The following is a 21224-nucleotide window of genomic DNA, read 5'->3' on the forward strand; positions in this document are numbered from 1 at the left end:
GACAGGATATGATAGAAGGAAAGTGAAAATAAGTGGTAATGAACACTGATAGAGTAACAAATTATCTGGGCTTCAACTTACCAATCTTTAAATGAATTAGAGGTTAGAAAGACTTCCACATTGAAGAGCAACAGATGCTGAGTATAGTCTCTGCCATGGAGTAGCTATGTAATCTGAGGAATGTCCCTAGCTCTTTCTGGGCCTATTTCCTCATTTGTAAAATATGACCTTTAAGGTCTCTTCCAAATCTCAGATTCTATGAACTAATGACCTTTCCAGTTTTAAAAAATCTAGAATTGCTTTTAAAAATCTGGTAAGTTAACAGAAAGACTAGAGGGTGAATTTCTGGCTTTTCTATATTTTATTTTATTTCAAGCCAGCTTCTCCTCCTCTCAGAAGGTATAAGACAGTGAAAGACAATTAGCAATTTATATTAGCACATATTTGTGAGTTATCTAGGTGAGCAGCACAGACTGTGACATTTATATTGCAAGACTGATTCTTCTTATACCTTAGTTGAGTCCTTGGGGAGCCACTTAGTTAACACTGCAAAAAACATGGGATCCATTGTCCCAGTGAGAGCTGCTGCGTAACAATGCATGGGAAGTTCATTTACTCACACAGTGTCAAAGAAAGCTCAAGGAGGACAACAAAGAGAAGCAGTATGGGTTGTAGGACCTAAACACTGTAGTCTTGAAACTTTTAGAATCCTCAGACCATTTCAATGAGGTCAAAGGACTTGTATATCCATCTTTCTCATTTGTTTTTGGTTGAAAAAAGAAAAAAAATATTTCAGAGGTAAGGTAACTAGTATTTGTTGAGTATGTACTATGTGTGAAACACTGGTCCAGACTCTACCTAAAATACCTCATTAAATTTTCATAATAAAATCCTGTGAGATATTTTATCCCCAAAATAATAATGAGAAAATGAGACCAAAAAATAATTTGAAAAAAGTCACATAGCTAGTAGTTGACAGAGCCAAAATTTGAACCCAACTCTCTCTGATTCTAGAGTCCATGCCTTTTCTTTTATGGATGAATGATATTTCTGTTCATTTTATGCAATCACTATTTTAACATGTTAAAATTTTCAACTTTTGTACTTTTACATGGAGATTCAGATTTGTGTGGGGAATGGGTCTAGGATATGTTAGCCTCATTTTAAGAGGGCGGAAAAAAGAATATGGAAAAGATCTTAGATTTTAATGCTAGAAGAGCAGGTCAGAGACAGAATGAATGTGTCTGAAAGCATCTGCGAAGAGGGTAAGAAAGGTCTAGTTGCAAAATGAAACAGAAATGTGCATAGAAGCTACCAAGTAAGCACAAATGTTAAAGCAGCAAGATCCATCTCTGTGTTGACAAGAAAACAGAATTAGAGATGTCATCCGATTCATCCAGGATACATCACAGAGGGGCCTGAGAACTTGAGCTAACTGCCACTCAACCAACAGCTATGAAACAAGAGTGGGTTGGGTTGTGTGACAGCTACTTCCCTCTCTATTTCTTTTTCTCTGACTCTAAAACAAGGAGAATACTATTCACAGAAACTCTATCTTGTCAACTTCAAAAATTATTTACGTTTTATATATTGTGAGGATGTTAGAGTTTTAAGTCTGGTGCAAATTCAACCACCTATAGGAGCTGGGAAGATAACATTAGAAGTGCGCTGAGAATAAACTATAGAGAGGGGTGAGAACTGGCAAATGAGAGTGAGTTTGCTTCATTCAAGTGGAGCAGCTGTTATTCAGCTCTAGCTGATTACTGCCATTAGAAAATGCAGGTCAGGTACTGCCAGAGCTCCTGATTTTGCAGAATATCTTGGCACAACAGCTTTTTGATTTAGGAAAAAAATCCTAAAATAACTGGATTTTTGTGTGAAATATCGTGATATTTAAATGTTGACATCTTATTCACAGTTTAAAAAATACTCCACAGACTAAACAAAATATACCTGTTAAGCTAGACTTGGCCTATGAGCTGCCATTTGGTGATCTTTGACACAAATGATAAAGGACTGTAGCTATTGACTACTCACACATGATCTTTGACACAAATGATAAAGGACTGTAGCTACTGACTACTCACACCTGCACAGTAATTCATTCCTTACAAAGTCCTTGCACATCCATTGTTTTACTGGTTCCTCAGGATTGCTCTGAAAAGTAGGTATTATCCCTATTTCACAGATAAAGAATCTGAGGTTTTGAGGAATCTCCATGGAAACACTGAGTGATTTACGCTTCAAAAGTTATTTTTATAGTTGTCATCTCCTCCCCTTTCGTGAACTGCTGTCCCAAATTCAGGGTGGTGGGTAAATTTCTTTTACACTGATCCCCTCTCCCTATTCAGTGTTTTTTCACAAACTGAATTCACCTCAGATCTTCTCGATCCTTCTGGCAGTTTCCAAGGAAGTTCCCAAACTGGCAGGAGAAAACATGGTCATGAATTTCCAGCAAGAAATTTTCATTAAACTCAAAGGCACAAGGAAATTGTTCCATTAATTGCCAGATACAGTCTAGGAACTGTGTGAAGATAGGGGATACTTCTTTAGAGTCCCCATCCAGGTGGCCACACCTGAGAGATGCAAATAAAGGTAAAGAAAGACAATGATTAACATCAGGGATTACACTGTTTGGAATAGGCTATAGCAAGGTCACCTTTTGTCTCTGTTGGCATTGGTAAGGAAATGCCTAATGCCAAAATGCCACCCAGAATCTCAAAGTTAATTAATCCCAATGGACCTCTTAGCCACCAGCATCCTTCACTATTATCCAGATTGTAAGCCCTTGGTCATCTATTCTATTTCCTTTTACATCCTCTACAATAGAACTTTCTGCAATGATCAAAATGTTCCATATCTGTGCTGTCCAATATGGTAGTCACTAACTATTAAGCACTTGAAATGCAGCTAGTGTGACTAAGGAACTGAATTTTCAATTGTATTTAATTTTAATTAATTTAAACAGCTACCTTTAGCTTCATGTGAGCAAGGACCATATCTATCTTGTTTATTGGACAGTGCCTGGCATGAAAAGGGTATTTAATAAGTTTATTAAATGAATGAAAAAACCTCATCCCAGAATTGTTTAATGTTTCCTCTCCCATGATGTCCTCTTTCCCAACTCTACCATCCATTAGAAACCCTATTCCACTAGAAATAAACATGGCATCCTTAGCTTTTACACTGAATGTTCTACCTTTTGATTTAATTGAAATCCATCTCACCAACGACACTACTTCTTCTTGGGGCCCAAATCAAATGGAGAATGCTCATCATTCCACTCTCCATGTATAATAATCCTAAAACAGAGCAGAAGTGGGATCGGCTTTCTCCTTTCTACTACTCCTTTCACTCTCTTAAAAACACTTCCACTATGGGTCATGCTGTTGTTCACTTTCCTCAATGTTGTGTTCCACAATCTTTGGGTTACCTCTCTACATTTTCTGAAGAATCTGACTCCAGTCATAAGTACTTACCTTTGGAGTCGATGCAGATGACCTACACGTGGCTTAGCAGGTTCCTTAACTAACTCAAATCTAATTATCTTCACCGATCTTTACCTCTACTTCACATCAGCCTCTCGTATCCATGGCTGTTTCTTGATGTTAGCTAAAGGTCCTTCCTCCACTTTGAAACCTTAATCTCAATATCCTACTCTGATCACCATATATTATATTTCCAAAGGCTGCTCATCTTATCTCCTCCAGCCTCATCTCTGGACCTCTCACCTTTCCAGATTCCTACTAGCTTCCCTTTCTTCCTTACCCAGACTATATGCTATGGTCTGCCCCATCAACTATTCTCTCCCCATTTTCTTCAATTTTCTGGTCATTTTTTTGGTCATTATTCTCCTTCAAAATCCAACCATTGATGAGCCTAAGAAGCTATGTTCTCTACTCCCACATCTTGACTGATAAATGCTGCTTGAGAAAATTATAAACCATGCAAATTGATATCATAAGTCTCCATACTCAGCTGGAACTTAATTGCTCCCAAATAACCTTTATGAATATCCTTAACACAGTTTTCCCATTAACCCTTACAGCTCTTGCAAATTTTAAGCTGTCTTCTTAAACCCTAACCCATTTCACATTGACGTCTACAGTGTTAATGAAAAAGATCAAGGCTATCAAGTAAAAATATCTAACTTCTGCCTTGGACACTCACAAACTTAGTTCCTTCTCCTCCTGTCCTTCCATGTGGAGAAAAGGGAAACATCCTACACTGCTGGTGGGTATGTAAATTGGTGCAGCCACTGTGGAAAACATTATGGAGATTTCTCAAAAACTAAAAATAGAATCAACCTCATCTTCTTAATGTTCTAAAATGCCATCAGTTCTAGGAAGCTTTCTTTGCCCAGAATAGGTAAGGTTCCCTTGTATATGTTTACCTTTGACTTAGCACTTATCATACTATACTATCATCATTGATTTTATTTTCTATAAAAGAAGGGACAGAGACCATATCTGTTCTAATACAGTCTCCTTAAAACCTGGCATATTGCTTGGCCCAATGTTTGTTGACAAAGGAAGAATGAATGGATGGACCCAAATAGCTAGAGAGCGACAATCAAATGAAATTAAATGGATACACACAGATGCAGGAGAATAAGACCTGAATAGTAACCTCCTTGAGGGTAAAACTCACATTTTATGTGCCTTTGGCACCAGCTCAGTGTCTGATATAGTATACAGCATACTGTTAGGTGTTCGGTAAACATTTGTTATTGTTCTCATAACACACATAAAGTCTCAGTGAGGCTGCTTGGCTTATAGCAGCATTAGGTCACTAAATAAATGTAAGTCCTTGCATCCACCTCTTACCAAAGAACAGAAATCCGCACATGCCTTTTCTTCTTATACATGGTTAAAAAGTACATTTTCTTAGATATTATTCCCTCTGCCTGAATGCCCACCGTTCTCTCTAGCAAACTCCTATTCATTCCCTAAAATTCACTTTTAAATACTGCCTATTCCTGGAAGGCTATCCTGTCTTCTTCAAAAACAGTTAAGCACTTTTTCCTCTGTAGCCCGTGATGTCTGTTCTTCCCTGAAATATTTAACAATTTGATATAATCATTTGCTCACTTTGAAGGCAGATATGATATTCTAGTCACCCTTGTAGCCCTAGTCCCTTAGCATAGTGTCTGGAATATGTGTTTCTTGATGAAAAGAGATTTATGCCATGTTCAACCTACTCTTCCTTCTTTCACAAGAACATATTGGGGTTTTTGATAAATCTCACCCTAATAAATTCTCCTTAGCCTCTATCTTTAAAGTAATATTTTTACCTTTGGGAGAACTTGTGGCCCATGGATATCCATTCCTTCTCTATCAGGATCTTCATTTTTATACAAAAAGAAAACTTTGCATTAGGAAAACCATAAAATTAATTAACCATACCTATAAAATATCAAAACACTTTGCTGAAGTGGACTTTGTACAAATTTGCGTTGAACTGATCATAAAGTTAATTTCCCAAATGATAAATAAGTAAATTGGATTTCATTTAAAAGCCTATACAGGCTGCCTTCAAATTTCAAAGCTCTCAGGAGAAATTATTCTGGATTTGTATCCATTGTCACATTTCTTTTGGCTTTTACATAATGTGTGATAAGCCATTTGAGCCATAACTAAACGCAATCTTGATAAACACATTACATTCAACCTATGAAAAAACAGGAATCCAAAGGCAGTACTTGAGTTTATATCAGGAACAAATCTTGATATAAACACATTTTCAACCATTAAAAAAAATAAAGCATTTCCAAAAGAAAAATGAGGATAAACTCCTACTGTGAGTTCTGTTTCATAGAAAGACAAACTAAGAAACCTTGGATTCAGCACCAGAAAAAAATCATGAGTCTGACATCCAGACAGCTGATGTTGAAGATGATGAGCCCATCAGTCTGCTTATTTAAGTCATCCATTCAACTTTGCAAACTTTTGGAGTCTTTCCTACCCCTTACATCAGCCTATTAACATCCAACTTATCTTCTGATGGGTAAGAAACTATGTTGAGTGTGCAATGGAAAGTATATAGACTGTAAATGCCTAGTTTAGTAGAAAGAAGCAAAATTGAAAAACAGAGCTGTTTTTGTAGACCTCTTTCTTGTAGAAAACAAGTTGGCTGAGAGTTATTTTTGACCTATTCACAATCTCCCACTTGTGCAAAGTAAAATCCAATCACTTGTTCTCTTACCATGAGTCCTTTGAATGTCCTATAAAATGGATCTAGGAGGATGCTGGCCACAGAGCAGACCTGTGCTGTGCGGTCCCACCCATCAGAACAATGGACTAAGACATTGGTCTTTTCTACCTTCACTGCCTGTTAAGACAAGAGGCAAAAAGTAGCATAGACAATTTTTCATAGTATGCCGGGTTAATAAATAGGGTTACCATCCCTACAGCAGAGAACTTGGTCTTACTGGGCTACATTAATTTCTTCTCAAAATATTAGCATCCTGTATGGGAATGACAAAGAAAATAAAGGAGTGTTAACAGAAGGTGAGCTTACCTAATAAGGAGAAGAAAATCAAAATCAACACATGATACAGGGTAAAAAGAAAAACAAAAGGAGGTCTACATTCATAAGACTTCTGAAGAAGACATGGATCAATTCTCAATTCTCAGAGAGAGAGGTGGGCAAGAGGAAGAATTCATGCTCAAAAACAGACAGGACAGTTCTGCATTCCAGTCCCAGACCTGACAATAATTTCCTCTGGAAGCTTTAGCCATTTAGCTTTACTAATACAAATCCTTCCAACTTAAGATGGAGAGGTTTATCTGTCTTAGGTCAGCTTCTGTACAATCAGAACTATGTAAAAATATGGGCAGTTACTCAACCTGTGCAATTTTGGCAATGGTAGATATTGAGCATTCACTTATTCATTCTAACACTTAATTATGTATATACCTCTGTGCCAGGTGTGTGTTAAGGATTAGAGATACAAAGATGAGACTCAGTTTCTGACTTCAATGAGCAAACTAGTCAGGGTGACCAAAGGTAAATAAATAAATACAATGCAGTGGAAAAACTGCTGCTATAGGGTAATGTGTAGTAATTATATCCTTTTGTAGGAGCCAGGGAAGCTTGAGCCTTGAAGAAAATGTAGGATTTTCTCAGGTGGGGAAGGAGAAGGAAATTTATTCACTCATTCATTCATCTACTCACCTAGCCAATAATTACTGAGTGACTACACAAGATGCACTATTGTGTGCACTAGGTACATAAAAAAAGACAAACATTTAAATGAATGACTACAAACCAATGATAACCAAAACAATAAAAGTTAATACCAGGTACAACAAAGGCACACAATAACTAAAGAAGAGGAGACAACTAAAGTGGGTCTTGTCAGATGAGTAGGCATTTGTCGGATGGACCAGGAGGAAAGGACATTCCAGGCAAGGGGCATAATATGACAACATGTACAAAGGCAAGGATGCGAGGCATAGGTGAGGAATTCTTAACTAGCTTGGTGGTTGAGGCTAGGCTGGGAGTGAGGGAGTGAGGAGAGACAGGTCTGGCCAGGAGGGCAAGGGTCAGACTGACAAGTGTGCATTATATCTGGTGGCAACAGGGAGTCACTGGAGTGTTAAAAGCAGAGGAGTGCCATGATCAGATGTACTCACTGTGGTGACAGTAGGAGAATAGAGGACATAAATTTGGATTTAGGAAGACCAGTCAAAGAGTTACTAAAATTGTGAAATGCAACAAGGACCTGAACTAATGCAGTAGCAGTGGGGCTGAAAAGGAGAAGAGGGATGTTAAGAATGAAGATTTAACAGGACATAGTAAGAGAATGGATGTGGAATGAAGGAGAAGGAAAAGCCAAAGATGACTCTTAAATGTGTCACTTAGTAACTAGGTGGATTACAGTACCATTAGCCTGAACAGTGAACACAGAAGAAGAAACAAGTTTTAGTTGGTGTTGGGAGTAGATAAGATTTCATTTGGGGCCATGGAGATTCTGAGGTAGTTGAAGGACATCTAATGGAGCATCCAGTGGACAACTGCATATGTGGGTCTGGAGTTCAGGAGAAGGAGGAATCTGAGCCAGAGTATAGATTTGACCACTATATGAACAGAGATGGTAGTGGATACTGTGTATGGCTGGTGCTGTCCAGGCAGAGACCAAAGTGAGAAAAGGAAAGACCTTAGAAAGTAGTAACGTTTAAAGGGAAAGTAGAGGAAGGGGGGCGGGCTATTACAGGAGTCAGCTTATGAAAAAGAAGCCTGAAAGGTAGAAAGAGAACCAGGAAGTAGCAGTGGGATTAAGGTCAGAACTACAAAAATGGTTCAAAGAGAAAGGGGATAACAATGTCAAATGCAGCAGAGTGGTCAAAATAGAATAAAGATTAAAGAATGACCCTGAGATTGACAAGTTAGGGGTCATTAGTGACCTCAGCAAGAACAGTAGTAATGGTATGTAAACTGGATCACAGTGAACTGAAGAGTGAAGGGAGGTGAGGAAGTACGAATAGGGAAGGCCAATTACTTTCAAGAAAGCTCTAAGCAAGAGGAAAGAGAACAGTAACTAGAAGAGAATAAGAAAAGTTCTTTTTCTTAGGAATAAGAAAGTATTGAGCATATTTCTGAGGGATGAAGCCAGTGAAAGGAAATGTTTGAAAATGTAGGGGAAAGAGGCTCCTTGAAGAAGGAGGGGATGGGATTAAGAATAGAGGTAAAGGGATTAGTCTTACACAGAAGATGAGGCACCATTTCCTCTGAGATAGCAAGAAAGGAGCAAAAAAAGTTGGTAAGAATAGTAGTGGGAAGATGAGAGATTACCTTTATTTTTCTATAAAGAAGAAGACATGTCTGAATATGTGCTTATAGAGAGGGGAGTAACAGTGGTGTAGCCAGCTTGAAAGTAAAATACAAATTAGGAATATCTGCTTGGTGGAACAGGGCTGGAACCAACCAGGGACACATAAAATGACTGTTAAGTGGTCCTAAGACTATAGGACTACAGTCAATATTAGAGACCATAAATCTGTAATTATACCAAGTAACATGGCTATGGGATTTATTTCTTTGTGGTAATGTTTAGTTTTCAGGGCATAAGAGCAGAGAAAGTAGAGAATGAATGGGATTAACAGGGCAGGTAGAGTGGAAGGATAAAGAGGCAAGGTGGAATAGATGAGGTGCTACACCACTAGGTTTTGGCTCGATAGGGAAGAAGGTAGGAAAAGGTGGAAAAAGTGGAGTTAAAAGTGTAGAGGTCTCCATGGGATAGAAGAACCAGGTTAGCTGGAGTAAGAGTGTAAGAACTGGAGTACAAAAGCTCAAAGAACTATCAGTGCAGAGTGTTTTATAGGTTGTACATGGACATTCAAATCTCCTGGGATTGAGAGGAAGACTCAGGATGGAGAGGAAACCACCTACCTAAAGCGGTTTCCAAAGTCCTTAATGGAGAAAGAAGAGTCACTAGGAGAGGTATAGAGTGGTATAGCTAACTGCAGTAGACCTAAAAGTTGGAAGGAGTTTTGTAAGGAACAAGGGGAACACTGAACCTGTCATGGACCGTGCGGTTCATGGGGTGTGGGAAAATGAGTAACCTTTGTAGTAGAAGGTAAAAGAGAAATTATATTCCTAGAAGGATAGTTAGGTTGCGAGTAAGACAAGAGTTAGAGAGATCTGGAAAAAAGTTTCTCAACCTTTGAAACTCTTCAGTTAACCAGATACCTCAGATAGTATCAGAGGCCTAATAGTAGCGAGTATACTCTTTCCTTAGGACTCCAAATGGAGTGAAAAGTCACTGGTGAACAGGAAAAGATGCTCAATTTCACTAATGATTAAAGAAATGCAAAATAAACATGACATAAAATGCATAACCTATCAAATTGGCAAAGATTAAAAAGATGGATGATAACCATCGCTGGCTATGTGGAGAAAGAGGCATTGTTGGTGGGAATGGAAACTGGTGCATCCTATTTGAAGGGCAATTTGGCCACATCTAGTAAAGTCTGAAATATTCATACTCTTCAACTGAAAATCCACTTTTAAGAATGCCCACACATATAAAGATATATGTTCAAGGATATTTGATGCAACAATGTCTGCATTTGTGAAAAATGTGAATAACTGAATTGCCCATGAACAGGGACCATGATAAATTCACTTAATAGAATATTATACAGTCACTGAAAAGAATGAGGTCACACTGACTGAACTGACCTGGAAAATGTTCATCATACATTAAGTATAAAAAGTTAGTTGCAGAAAAATATGCACAACATAATCTCATTTTTACAAATTAGTAATAATATATGTAATTTTATATATGTTGAAAAATTCTAGACCTGTACTGTCCAATATGGTAGTCACTAGCCACAAGTGGCTATTTAAATTTAAATTGATCAAAACTAAATAAAATTAAAAATTCAGTTCCTCACTCTCACTAGCCACATTTCAAATGTACAACTGCCACATGTGGCTAGTGGCTATTGTATTAGTACAGATCCAGAACATTTCCACCATCACAGAAAGTTCAAATAGTGCTGATCTAGCAGCATACATTAAACTATTAATAGTGTGTGTTGTGGGGCAAACTACAGGGAATATTTACATTTTATATTATATATTTCTGAAATGTTTACTTCTTAGATAACGTACATGTATAACTTTTGTAATGAGAAAAAAAATAAATAAAATAAAGATAATGAGAGACAAAGCAAGAGAGGGAGGGATACTATAGTGTTTTTGAGAGCAACAAGAATCTCACTAATTACCAGGGTCTTACGGGCAATGGGGAACCAATGGAGGATTTTGAGTTTAAAGTGACATTATCATATGTGCTCAAGAAATATGGCTTTAGAAGCAATCTGGTGGCCATACTGGGGGGAGCAACTACTAGAGACAAGTAAACCAGTCAGGAAGTTATTATAGTACTTAAGGCAGAGGTGGGGAAGAACGGATATTTGAGAAACGCTTTTGAGGAGAACTGACAGGATGAGGCAATTGCCAGATGGAGGGGAAGAGAGAGAATTCAAGGCTGACAGAGTTTTCAAGCTTGGGATACTGGATAGGTACTGATGGAGATGGGAAGCACAGGATAGTCGTGCAATCAAAAGCCTATCTTTTTCATCCACTCATTTAAATTCAACCAATAATTATGAGGTTGTACGGTCTATCAAATCTATCCCTCTTCTCCATTCTCACTCTCTTTGGTCTAATGAAGTCAGTTTCAGAAAGGAAATACAAATGTATGGGTATAGGGAATGCGAAAAAGGAACAGTATAAAGAATGGCTAGAACAGTGGGCTTGAAATGACCAAGAGGGTCACATAGTAAGCACTAATAATAAATTACAGTGAAAAATGTAGGCAACAGGACTAGGAAGTTGGAAAACAATAGGGCTGGATATTTAAGACAGTTAATTACACACACTCTCTAAAAACCTTTTAAGCCAGAAGCTATAAATCTCATTATCTTCAACTGAAAAAATGACAGCAGAGAGGTGAAGAGTGATTCTCTCCTTTTCTTTACTTCTACCAAATAATAGGGGTGTGGTGAAAAGAGCAAGTTCTCATGCAGGAATGTATAAACAAAACTTCAAAATGAGAAAATGTACACTCCAAATTTCTTCTTCTGTTTTTTTTTTTTAAACATTACCTAACAAATGATACAGAAGCCAGGGTTCTGAAGGTCAGAAAATAAGTGAGTCAGCATAAATGAGTGATGAAGCCTACTTAGACTGCATTCAGAGGCAGACCTATACAAAGAAGTCAGAAAATCGTCGGCTTTATACTCAGAGCTCTGAAAACCCATAGAAACACAAGCTCTGCATTTATTTTACACCCAGTCTTACTTCCACTTGATACCTTAGAATCAACACAAAAATACATCAGAGTATTTGAGCTGGAAAGACCATGAGAATATTTGAGCTGGAAGGACCATGAGAGATTATCTAAGAGTTTTTAACTTGAGATCTGGGGTCTGTGTACCCCGTGAAATTAAGGTCTATTTTCTGTATGTATAGCCATATGTACATTTTTCTAGGGGCAGAGGGTCAATCATATTCTCAAAGAGCTCAGTGGGCCCCCCAAAACTTATACCATTAGATTCTAGTAGAACCACCTTGTTTTACAGACAGAGAAACTGAGGCCCAGAGAAGTGAAGAGATTTTCCAAGGGCACACAGTAAATTAGTGGCAGACCTGAATCTAGAAACCAGGTTTTTTTTCAATATTCTTTCTACCATGAATACACTGCTACCTCAAGAGATCCCTTAATTAAGTCAGTACAAGTTCTTAAAAGTCCTGATTATTAACTGCGGTGGGGTGGGGATGGTGGTGTGCTGAATTGGGCGATTGGGATTGACATGTATACACTGATGTGTATAAAATTGATGCCTAATAAGAAAAAAAAAAGTCCTGATTATTACCTTTGCAATGAAAATTCCAGCATCCATAATAGCTTTAATGTGTCTCAACCACCCTGAGCTCTCCAGGCCGCTAAGAAATTCACTCATTGTTGGAGTTTTCAATTCACAAACTAAGGTAGAAAAGGAAGCAGAGATTGAAATTCACAATTACCTCAGTTTATTCACCAAGAAAGGGGACAAAGTGGATCCCCATTTTGTAAATGAGGAAGCTGAGGCACAGAAAGGTTAAATGATTAGTTGGAAACCGCACAGTGAATCAGGGACAGGACTAGGGCTAGAGCCTACCATATCTCCTAGCTCGGGTCTCTGCTTTCTTGACTTGTAGAACCCACCCCAAGCCCACAGAGATCTCTGAAGAACAGAGCCAGAAGACTGAGTCAGCATCCACAGGAAAATACTCACATCTCCTCTGATTAGAAAACACATTTGATTCCCATCTTAACTCCTCCTACTCAGCCTAACTTTGTAGACCCTTAACATCTGTCTCTGCTTCCACATCCCCACCTACTCCCTTGCAGCCCTGTGCTGTCTCAACAGGTTGAAAAAAACATCAGTTAATTTTCATGCATTTTGCACTGGTTATCCAGCAGAGGGCAATCTTTTGCCTCAAAAAATCTGCAAAAAGTCCTCTTACACTCCTACTATAGAATATTCTGGGACAAAAAAGAAAGGAGGAAGAGACCCAAGGAAGAGGAACATTAATATCCTAAAAGGGCTGCAGACTGAGAAGACAGGATCTGGTAAGGGTTGTGTAAGGGAGAGGTCCTGGCAGAAAGCATAAGTGAACAATTGAAGAAAAGAGAGGAAGAACACAGAGTTCACTTAATGAGGGCAGGTTTTCCCTATGTGTGCCTGAGATGACATACCATATCATGGAATCCTGGGTAGTGGCTTTGGGAGAAATGTTCTAGACTCAAGAGTCCTGTAAAGCCCTGATCTCACCTTGCCCCCATTCTGATCCCAATTACATTGCGGTGATGACAGATGACCCAAATTGTCTGATAGCAGCTTTATTCCTTTGAAGACTAAATTCGCCCCCTTCATCAGCACAGTGATGAAATTGGACTGACTCCTTACAGCAGATTAAATGAGGAAGATGAAATAAATCCCAATTCATTTATATTTATGTTGACCTACCCACCCCTATACAGCAGTCTCTGTAATTCTATAGAGAGAAATTATTTCCATAGCCACTAAACCCAGATGAACTCCACAGAGTTATGAAAACTGAACATTGTAGTTCCTCTGTCAGACCAACACTGCTATAATTCAGTACTATCTATGCAAACTGGATTTATACTATAGTCAAAAATCTTATCACCTGTTGATTCTGCTCACCTGGTTGCTTTTATGTTTGACCACAAAATCAGGCATACTTTTTGCTTACATAATTATGCAAGCTATATAACCTCTGGCCAAGCCCAGGTGAAATCCCTGTACCTTCCAAGAGTTTCTGCAGGCTGCTCCGCATCACATGGATGTTCTCAATGCCCATGAACCTGAAGCGAATGTTGGAATAGTTGTCTTCTTTTTCATACCCCTTCCCAGCTGCTCGGTTGGCCATGGCATTTAACTGCAATATAGAGGACATAACAGAACAGATAGGGCAGATGATAAAAGAACATGGTTCATCAATCTCAATGCTTCATTCTAAACAGTTTTAAATCTTACCCATTTAAAAAGAAGTTAGATCACATAGGGCACATTCTGGAATGAAGAAAATCTCACTGGCATTTAGATCAGGTATCTTAAGTAACAGAGTAGTATAGGGAAAGAGAAGGAGATTTAGTGTTTTTATTTTATTACTAAAACCCTGCTTAAGAGATTGATTGAAGGATATGGCAGCTATGAGGATATCTGATCTGAAGAACTAAAATAATAATTTTGAGCTTCCTATCACAAACAAATGGGCTTTATACTGAGAAACATGTGAAAGTTCAAAAATCCTTATAACTGAAAAGCTCTAGAAAGAAGTCTAAGAACTTCAGGGCCAATTAATTATAAACAGCTACTCTAGAAAAATGTCTAAAACATGACTGCATAAGATAAATGACTTTCATTCACTGATAAAATTGAAATGGAGATACCAAGAGCTGTTTTAACACTATATTCAGCTTGTGGTAATCAGAATACTTCTAGGTCATATGAAGAATGTTGGGTGGGGTAGTGAGTAAATGAGACTTGCAGAGAGGAGATATTAATCCAAAAACTAGAAAGGGGCTTCCCTGGTGGCACAGTGGGTTGAGAATCCACCTGCCAATGCAGGGGACACGGGTTCGATCCCTGGTCTGGGAAGATCCCACATGCCACGGAGCAACTAAGACCGTGTGCCACAACTACTGAGCCGGTGTGCTGCAGCTACTGAAGCCTGCGTGCCTAGAGCCCGTGCTCCGCAACAAGAGGAGCCACCGCAATGAGAAGCCCGCGCACAGCAACGAAGAGTAGCTCCCGCTCGCTGCAACTAGAGAAAGCCCATGTGCAGCGACGAAGACCCAACACAGCGAAAAATAAATAAATAAAATAAATTTATATATATATAAAAAAACTGGAAAGCAGCCAAGATATCTTCTATGATTATAACCATCTTACTAATTAAATGTTTTTCTGTTGTCTGGGCCTATTTTCTAATCTCCCATTGTTGTGCATTTCAGAAGGTAGGAGGAGAATGCATATGGATAGGGTGTAGTTTTTGTATTAATAAAAAAGAATGCCATTAAAAACCTCAAAAGCACAAACTATTCACATTAACACATGCAGGGAAGAAAAATCTACATGTCAACATATTCTATTTAGAATGCAGGATATTTGTTAAAGGGAGAAACATGATGGTAATTTTGATCTCTTATCACACAAAGAATGTCACTGAGCTTTCATTAAATTAAGGACAAATCAATGAGACACCTGAGGAGGTGTAAGCAACAGCCACCTAGTAACAAAAAAGTTTGTTATGACTGATGGATGCTTCAGCAAATGAAACAATAATTACAGCAGTCCCTACCCAGGTCTGGGCAGCAGTAGAAAGGCCAGCTACTACAGATAGCTAGCTACATCATACCAGTAGACACTCTTTGGGAACAGGACTGGCATATCTGAGAAACTGCTACATATTAGCAGCCTAATGTTCAAGTAGGAAAGAACATATAATATTTACTGAGCCCCTAGTATGTATGTGCCAGACACTGTGCTAGATCCTTCACTTATATTATCTCATTTAATCCTCATGACAGCTCCTAAAGATAGGTACTATTATTATTCCCATAAGGAAACAAGTTCAGAGAGGTGAACCAATTTCAACCAGGATCATATGGATAAAAGCTGAAGGCAGGATCTGACCCCAGATTTGACTGACTCCTAAGAATGTAACTTTGTCACTACAATACAGTTTCTACTAAAAGTATATATCTAGCCATCCAGAAGAGGAGTGTTGCTAGATATTTCTAGGCTCTCTGAGAGAGGAAAAAGAGACCTATCAAAAAGGACTTTTTGGTCTTTCATTTGGACAAAGGGCATCAATCCTTTAGTTTTTCAAAAGCTTGGTACTTCTCTTTACCATTTTAAGACTAATACTGATGGAAGACACAGATTTGATTAAACTCCTTCTAATCCCAGAATGTCAAATGCAGTTATAGTTGAAGCCAGACAGCAAAGTTCTGAGAAACTGAAGGATGGTACCTGAGCAGAAAGGGAAATTATTTTCTCTATTGAGCCCAGTCAGTTCTAGGTAGCCCTGCAGAATAGTCAGTGAGAGATCCCCAAAATAGGCAGACATCTGTCTAAGACCACTATCTGGTTTCAAGCACAACCAATTGCTTAACTCTGAAGTCACAACCACCTGGCTTAGGCTTAGAATATAAATCACTGACTTAGCAATCCCTAGTTAGCAATGAAACCTCCTAATCATCCACAGTCAACATATCAAAGTATAAGCAAAATTATTTCTTTCTGGGGCTGTTTGTAAAAAGAACAGCCTTTAAGAAAAGGAAATCTGTCCTTTACTTGCCTTGTGGGGCACAATTAATTCCTCTACGATCCCTTATTAAAGCTAGACAAAATGTTGAGGGTCAAGGAATTAATGCAGAGAGTTTAGGTTGATCTGAGGACCCTCCTCTCTGTGACATTCACAGGCAGTGGCAAGACTAAGTTGTTCAAAGTACCTTCTCATAGTCTTGCTTGACAGTGACAGCTATGATAAAAGGAGTTCCAAATGGCTTACTCAAATGACTTTACACAGTTATGACATAATAAGCCCATATACACAAACCTAACTTTCCCATTAACACTGCAAAGCTCAACATGTGGGGAAGGCGATTATAACATGAGTAAAGTAGGAGTATTAGAGAGGTCATTGATACATAGATACCTTTGGTCTGGTGTCTACAACATACATAAACTGGCTCCCTGGGTTCGTCTGGCTAATAGCCTCTAGCAGGAGCTCATCATCTATGCAACGAGTATAAAATCCAGACAGAGGCTGGCTACAGCGGCAAATGGCAGCCTGTAAGGAAAAAATGTATCGGTTGAGTGGTCAAATGTACAGGTGGTCAAAAATCCTCCTTGATCCCATGTTCAGTGAGTAGAAGAAGAGGATGAGACAACTCAGGATAGTGAAGTAAAAAGAAATGTAGCTCTGAAGCCCAGGCATTCCAATGACATTGGGCTCAGCCTCCTGCCTCCCTCTCCACTCCAGCATGTGGGCTGTATTACCACAAACTGTTGCTCAGATAGTCTTTTTTTCTTCTACATGGCTATGATTCCCAGCCCAGTCTCGGCAAATCCAGACTACAAGAAAATCACACCCTGAGTGTTTCCTTAATAAAATTCTATCTATTTTCAATATGTATTAGGCTAGTATTTACCTGAAACTTTCTTGCTTTTTATAGTCCCAGTAATATCACCCATATAAACCAGAAGCTCACAGTGACAGCAGAATTCAAAGACCTAGAGTCTCTTAAGAGAACAGGGTTCACTCATTTCAGGAGTTAATGCCAAATCAGAGGGCTGGTTTGTTTCAAGCCATTTCAATAGGAAAACAACATAGCTATTTAGCAGATACATCTGGTAATAATTTGTTAGTGAACTGCATTACACTTTGGTGTGTTTTTTATGGAGTCTGCTTACTTCAATAGTTTGACACAAAGACACCCACTTGTATTACTGTACTTTTTAGCACTTGATAGTTGCCTACCTGAGAACTTGACTGTTTGTGTAATTCCAGATCTCAGAGAGACCACAAGAGGCAAGAACTATTATCCCTTCCTATGGAAGGGGACTCAGAGGATTCAAGCGAAATTTTCCCCTACTACCTTAAATTGTATGAAAAATAGTGAGAAAGAATCAAGGACATCTGTGTTCTAGTGGGAGGCCACAGTCCCCAAATATCCTTTCATACAGCTGTTCTCTTTTATTCAACAACTTGCCATCAAGCAGGAGTCCACAGAGAAGAAAAGAAATAAATGAACACACTACAAATGCCACTTAACATCTGCACAACACTTTACAATTTACAAAGTACACATACATTTTTCTCTCATATTACACACTTAAAAACTCTCAGAAGTACTAAAGTTCAGAGAAGTAACTTGCTTGAGGTCACATAGCTAGTAAGTGGCAATGGTGTGACTTAAACCCAGGTCTTCTAGCACCAAGTTAAGTTCTCATGAGAGAAGTTTGCTCAACTCACATTGTTCTCTTTGTAGAGGTAGGAGAGCACAGGCACACGTTCTTTACTTCTGAACTTCGAACTTCCAACCACCGTTCCCAATGTAACAGATTTAGGAACCACTATTTCAGGAGGGTAGGTACTGCATATCTAAAACAAAATAAACTCAATTTTTTTTAAACTCAATTTTTTTTACATATTTTTACCTGCTAGGAACAGGTTAGAATAGTAATCACTCAAGAATTAGCTGTCTGTTATTTATCATCTAGAATCATCCACTCCTCAGAAATAAGAACAAACTTATCCTTGATGGGAGGACATTCAAGATGGCAGAGGAGTGAGACGTGGAGATCACCATCCTCCCTACAAATACATGAAAAATACATCTACATGTGGAAAAACTCCTACAGAACATCTACTGAACGCTGGCAGAAGACCTCAGACTTCCCAAAAGGCAAAAAACTCCCCACTTACCAGGGTAGGGCAAAAGAAAAAAGAAAAAACAGAGACAAAAGAAAAGGGACAGGACCTGCACCTCTGGGAGGGAGCTGTGAAGGAGGAAAAGTTTCCACATACTGGGAAGCCCCTTCACTGGCAGAGATGAGGGTGGTGGGGGGGAAGCTTCGGTGCCACAGAGGAGAATGCAGCAATAGGGGTGCAGAGGGCAAAGCAGAGAGATTCCCGCACAGAGGATCAGTGCCGACCAGCACTCACCAGCCTGAGAGGCTTGTCTGCTCACCTATTGGGGCGGGTGGGGACTGGGAGCTGAGGCTTGGGCTTTGGAGTTCAGATCGCAGGGAGAGGACAGGGGTTGGCTGCGTGAACACAGCCTGAAGGGGGCTAGTGCGACACAGCTAGCTGTCAGGGAGTCTGGGAGAGAGTATGGAACTGCCTAACAGGCAAGAGACCATTGTTTCAGGGTGCGCAAGGAGAGGGGATTCGGAGCATCTCATAAATGAGTTCCAGAGATGGGCGCAACTGCGGCTATGAGCGTGGACAACAGAGACGGGCATGAAACGCTAAGGCTGCTGCTGCCGCCACCAAGAAGCCTGTGTGCAAGCACAGGTCACTATCCACACCTCCCCTCCCAAAAGCCTGGGCAGCACGCCACTGCCAGGGTCCCGTGATCCAGGGACAACTTCCCTAGGAGAACACATGGCACGCCTCAGGCTGTTGTGACGTCACCTTGGCCTCTGCCGCTGCAGGCTCACCCCACATTCCATACCCCTCCCTCCCCACGGACTGAGTGACCCAAGGCTCCCTAATCAACCACACCTTGAACCCCCTCCTGTCTGGGCAAAGACCAGATGCCAGAGGGGGACCTACATGCAGAGGCGGGGCCAAATCCAAAGCTGAACCCCAGGAGATGTGCGAACAAAGAAGAGAAAGGGAAATTTCTCTGGGCAGCTTCAGGAGCAGCAGATTAAATAGCAACAATCAACTTGATGTACCCTGCATATCTGGAATACATGAATAGACAATGAATTATCCCAAAATTGAGGTACTGGACTTTGGGAGCAACTGTAGACTTGGGGTTTTTGCTGTATGTGACTGACTAATTTCTGATTTTATGTTTATCTTAGTATAGTTTTCAGCACTTGTTATAATTGGTGGCTTTGTTTATTGGTTTCGTTGCTCTCTTCTTTTTTCTTTAATTACTTTTTAAATATTTTTAATTTTAATATTTTTTCATTTTTTATTTTAATAACTTTTTATTTTATTTTATTTATTTACTTTTTCTTTCTCTTTTTTTTCTCCCTTTTCTTCTGAGACGTGTGGCTGACTGGGTCTTAATGCTCTGGCCGGGTGTCAGGCCTGAGTCTCTGAAGTGGGAGAGCCAAGTTCAGGACATTGGACCACCAGAGACCTCCCGGCCCCACGTAGTATCAATCAGCGAGAGCTCTCCCAGAGATTTCCAACTCAACGCTAAGACCCAGCTCCATTCAAGAACCAGCAAGGTCCAGTGATGGACACCCCAGGACAAACAACAGCAAGACAGGAACACAACCCAATCCATTAGCAGAGAGGCTGCCTAAAATCATAATAAGGTCACAAACACCCCAAAACACACCACCAGACGTGGTCCTGCCCACTAGAAAGACAAGATCCAGCCTCATCCATCAGAACACAGGCACCAGTACCCTCCACCAGGAAGCCTACACAATGAACTGAACCAACCTTATCCACTGGGGGAGGACACCAAAAGCAAAAGGAACTACGAACCTGCAGCCTGCAAAAAGGAGACCCCAAACACAGTAAGTTAAACAAAATGAGAAGACAGAGAAATATGCAGTAGATGAACGAGCAAGGTAAAAACCTACTAGACCAAACAAATGAAGAGGAAATAGGCAGTCTACCTGAAAAAGTATTCAGAGCAATGATAGTAAAAATGATCCAAAATCTCTGAAATAGAATGGAGAAAATAAAAGAAACATTTAACCTAGAAGAACTAAAGAGCAAACAATGAGGAACCACACAATAAATGAAATAAAAAATTCCATACGAGGAATCAACAGCAAATTAACTGAAGCAGAAGAACAGATAAGTGACCTGGAAGATGAAACAGTGGAAATAACTACCACAGAGAAGAATAAAGAAAAAAGAATAAAAAGAATCACGACAGTCTCAGAGACTTCTGGGACAACATTAAACACACCAACATTTGAATTACAGGGGTTCCAGAAGAAGAAGAGAAAAAGAAAGAGACTGACAAAATATTTGAAGTGATTATTGTTGAAAATTTCCCTAATATGGGAATGGAAATAGTCAATCAAATCCAGAAAGCACAGAGTCCCATACAGGATAAATCCAAGGAGAAACACGCCAAGACACATATTAATCAAAATATCAAAAATTAAATACAAAGAAAAAATATTAAAAGCAGCAAGGGAAAAGCAACAAATAATATACAAGGGAATCCCCATAAGGTTAACAGCTGATATTTAGCAGAAACTCTGTAAGCAAGAAGGGAGTGGCAGGACACATTTAAAGTGATAAAATGGAAAAACCTACAACCAAGATTACTCTTAACGAGCAATGATCTCATTCAGATTCAACAGAAAAATTAAAATCTTTACACACAAGCAAATGCAAAGAGAATTCAGCACCACCCAACCAGCTTCACAACAAATGCTAAAGGAACTTCTCTACACAGGAAAGACAAGGGAAGGAAA

The 21224-nt window shown here is 39.3% G+C and overlaps 1 protein-coding gene across 7 annotated transcripts in view; it reads right to left on the bottom strand.

Annotated features, from left to right (window-relative positions):
* Nucleotides 1-21224, bottom strand: part of MTMR8 (myotubularin related protein 8) — a 228318-nt gene that overhangs the window by 128727 nt on the left and 78367 nt on the right. For all 7 annotated transcript variants that reach the window (XR_014239517.1, XM_082376610.1, XM_082376609.1 and 4 more), the window contains 7 exons: nucleotides 18073-18201; nucleotides 16753-16887; nucleotides 13833-13965; nucleotides 12393-12502; nucleotides 6205-6330; nucleotides 5294-5343; nucleotides 2376-2576 (listed from right to left, as the gene is read on the bottom strand). Coding sequence is in view for 6 of the 7 variants with exons in the window: in XM_082376610.1 (XP_082232736.1) it covers nucleotides 2376-2576; nucleotides 5294-5343; nucleotides 6205-6330; nucleotides 12393-12502; nucleotides 13833-13965; nucleotides 16753-16887; nucleotides 18073-18201 (884 nt within the window). In the remaining variant the exon portion in view is untranslated. The remainder of the gene's footprint in view (nucleotides 1-2375; nucleotides 2577-5293; nucleotides 5344-6204; nucleotides 6331-12392; nucleotides 12503-13832; nucleotides 13966-16752; nucleotides 16888-18072; nucleotides 18202-21224) is intronic.

Source organism: Balaenoptera borealis (assembly GCF_965194805.1).
Source record: "Balaenoptera borealis genome assembly, chromosome: X".
Taxonomy (NCBI): Eukaryota; Metazoa; Chordata; class Mammalia; order Artiodactyla; family Balaenopteridae; genus Balaenoptera; species Balaenoptera borealis.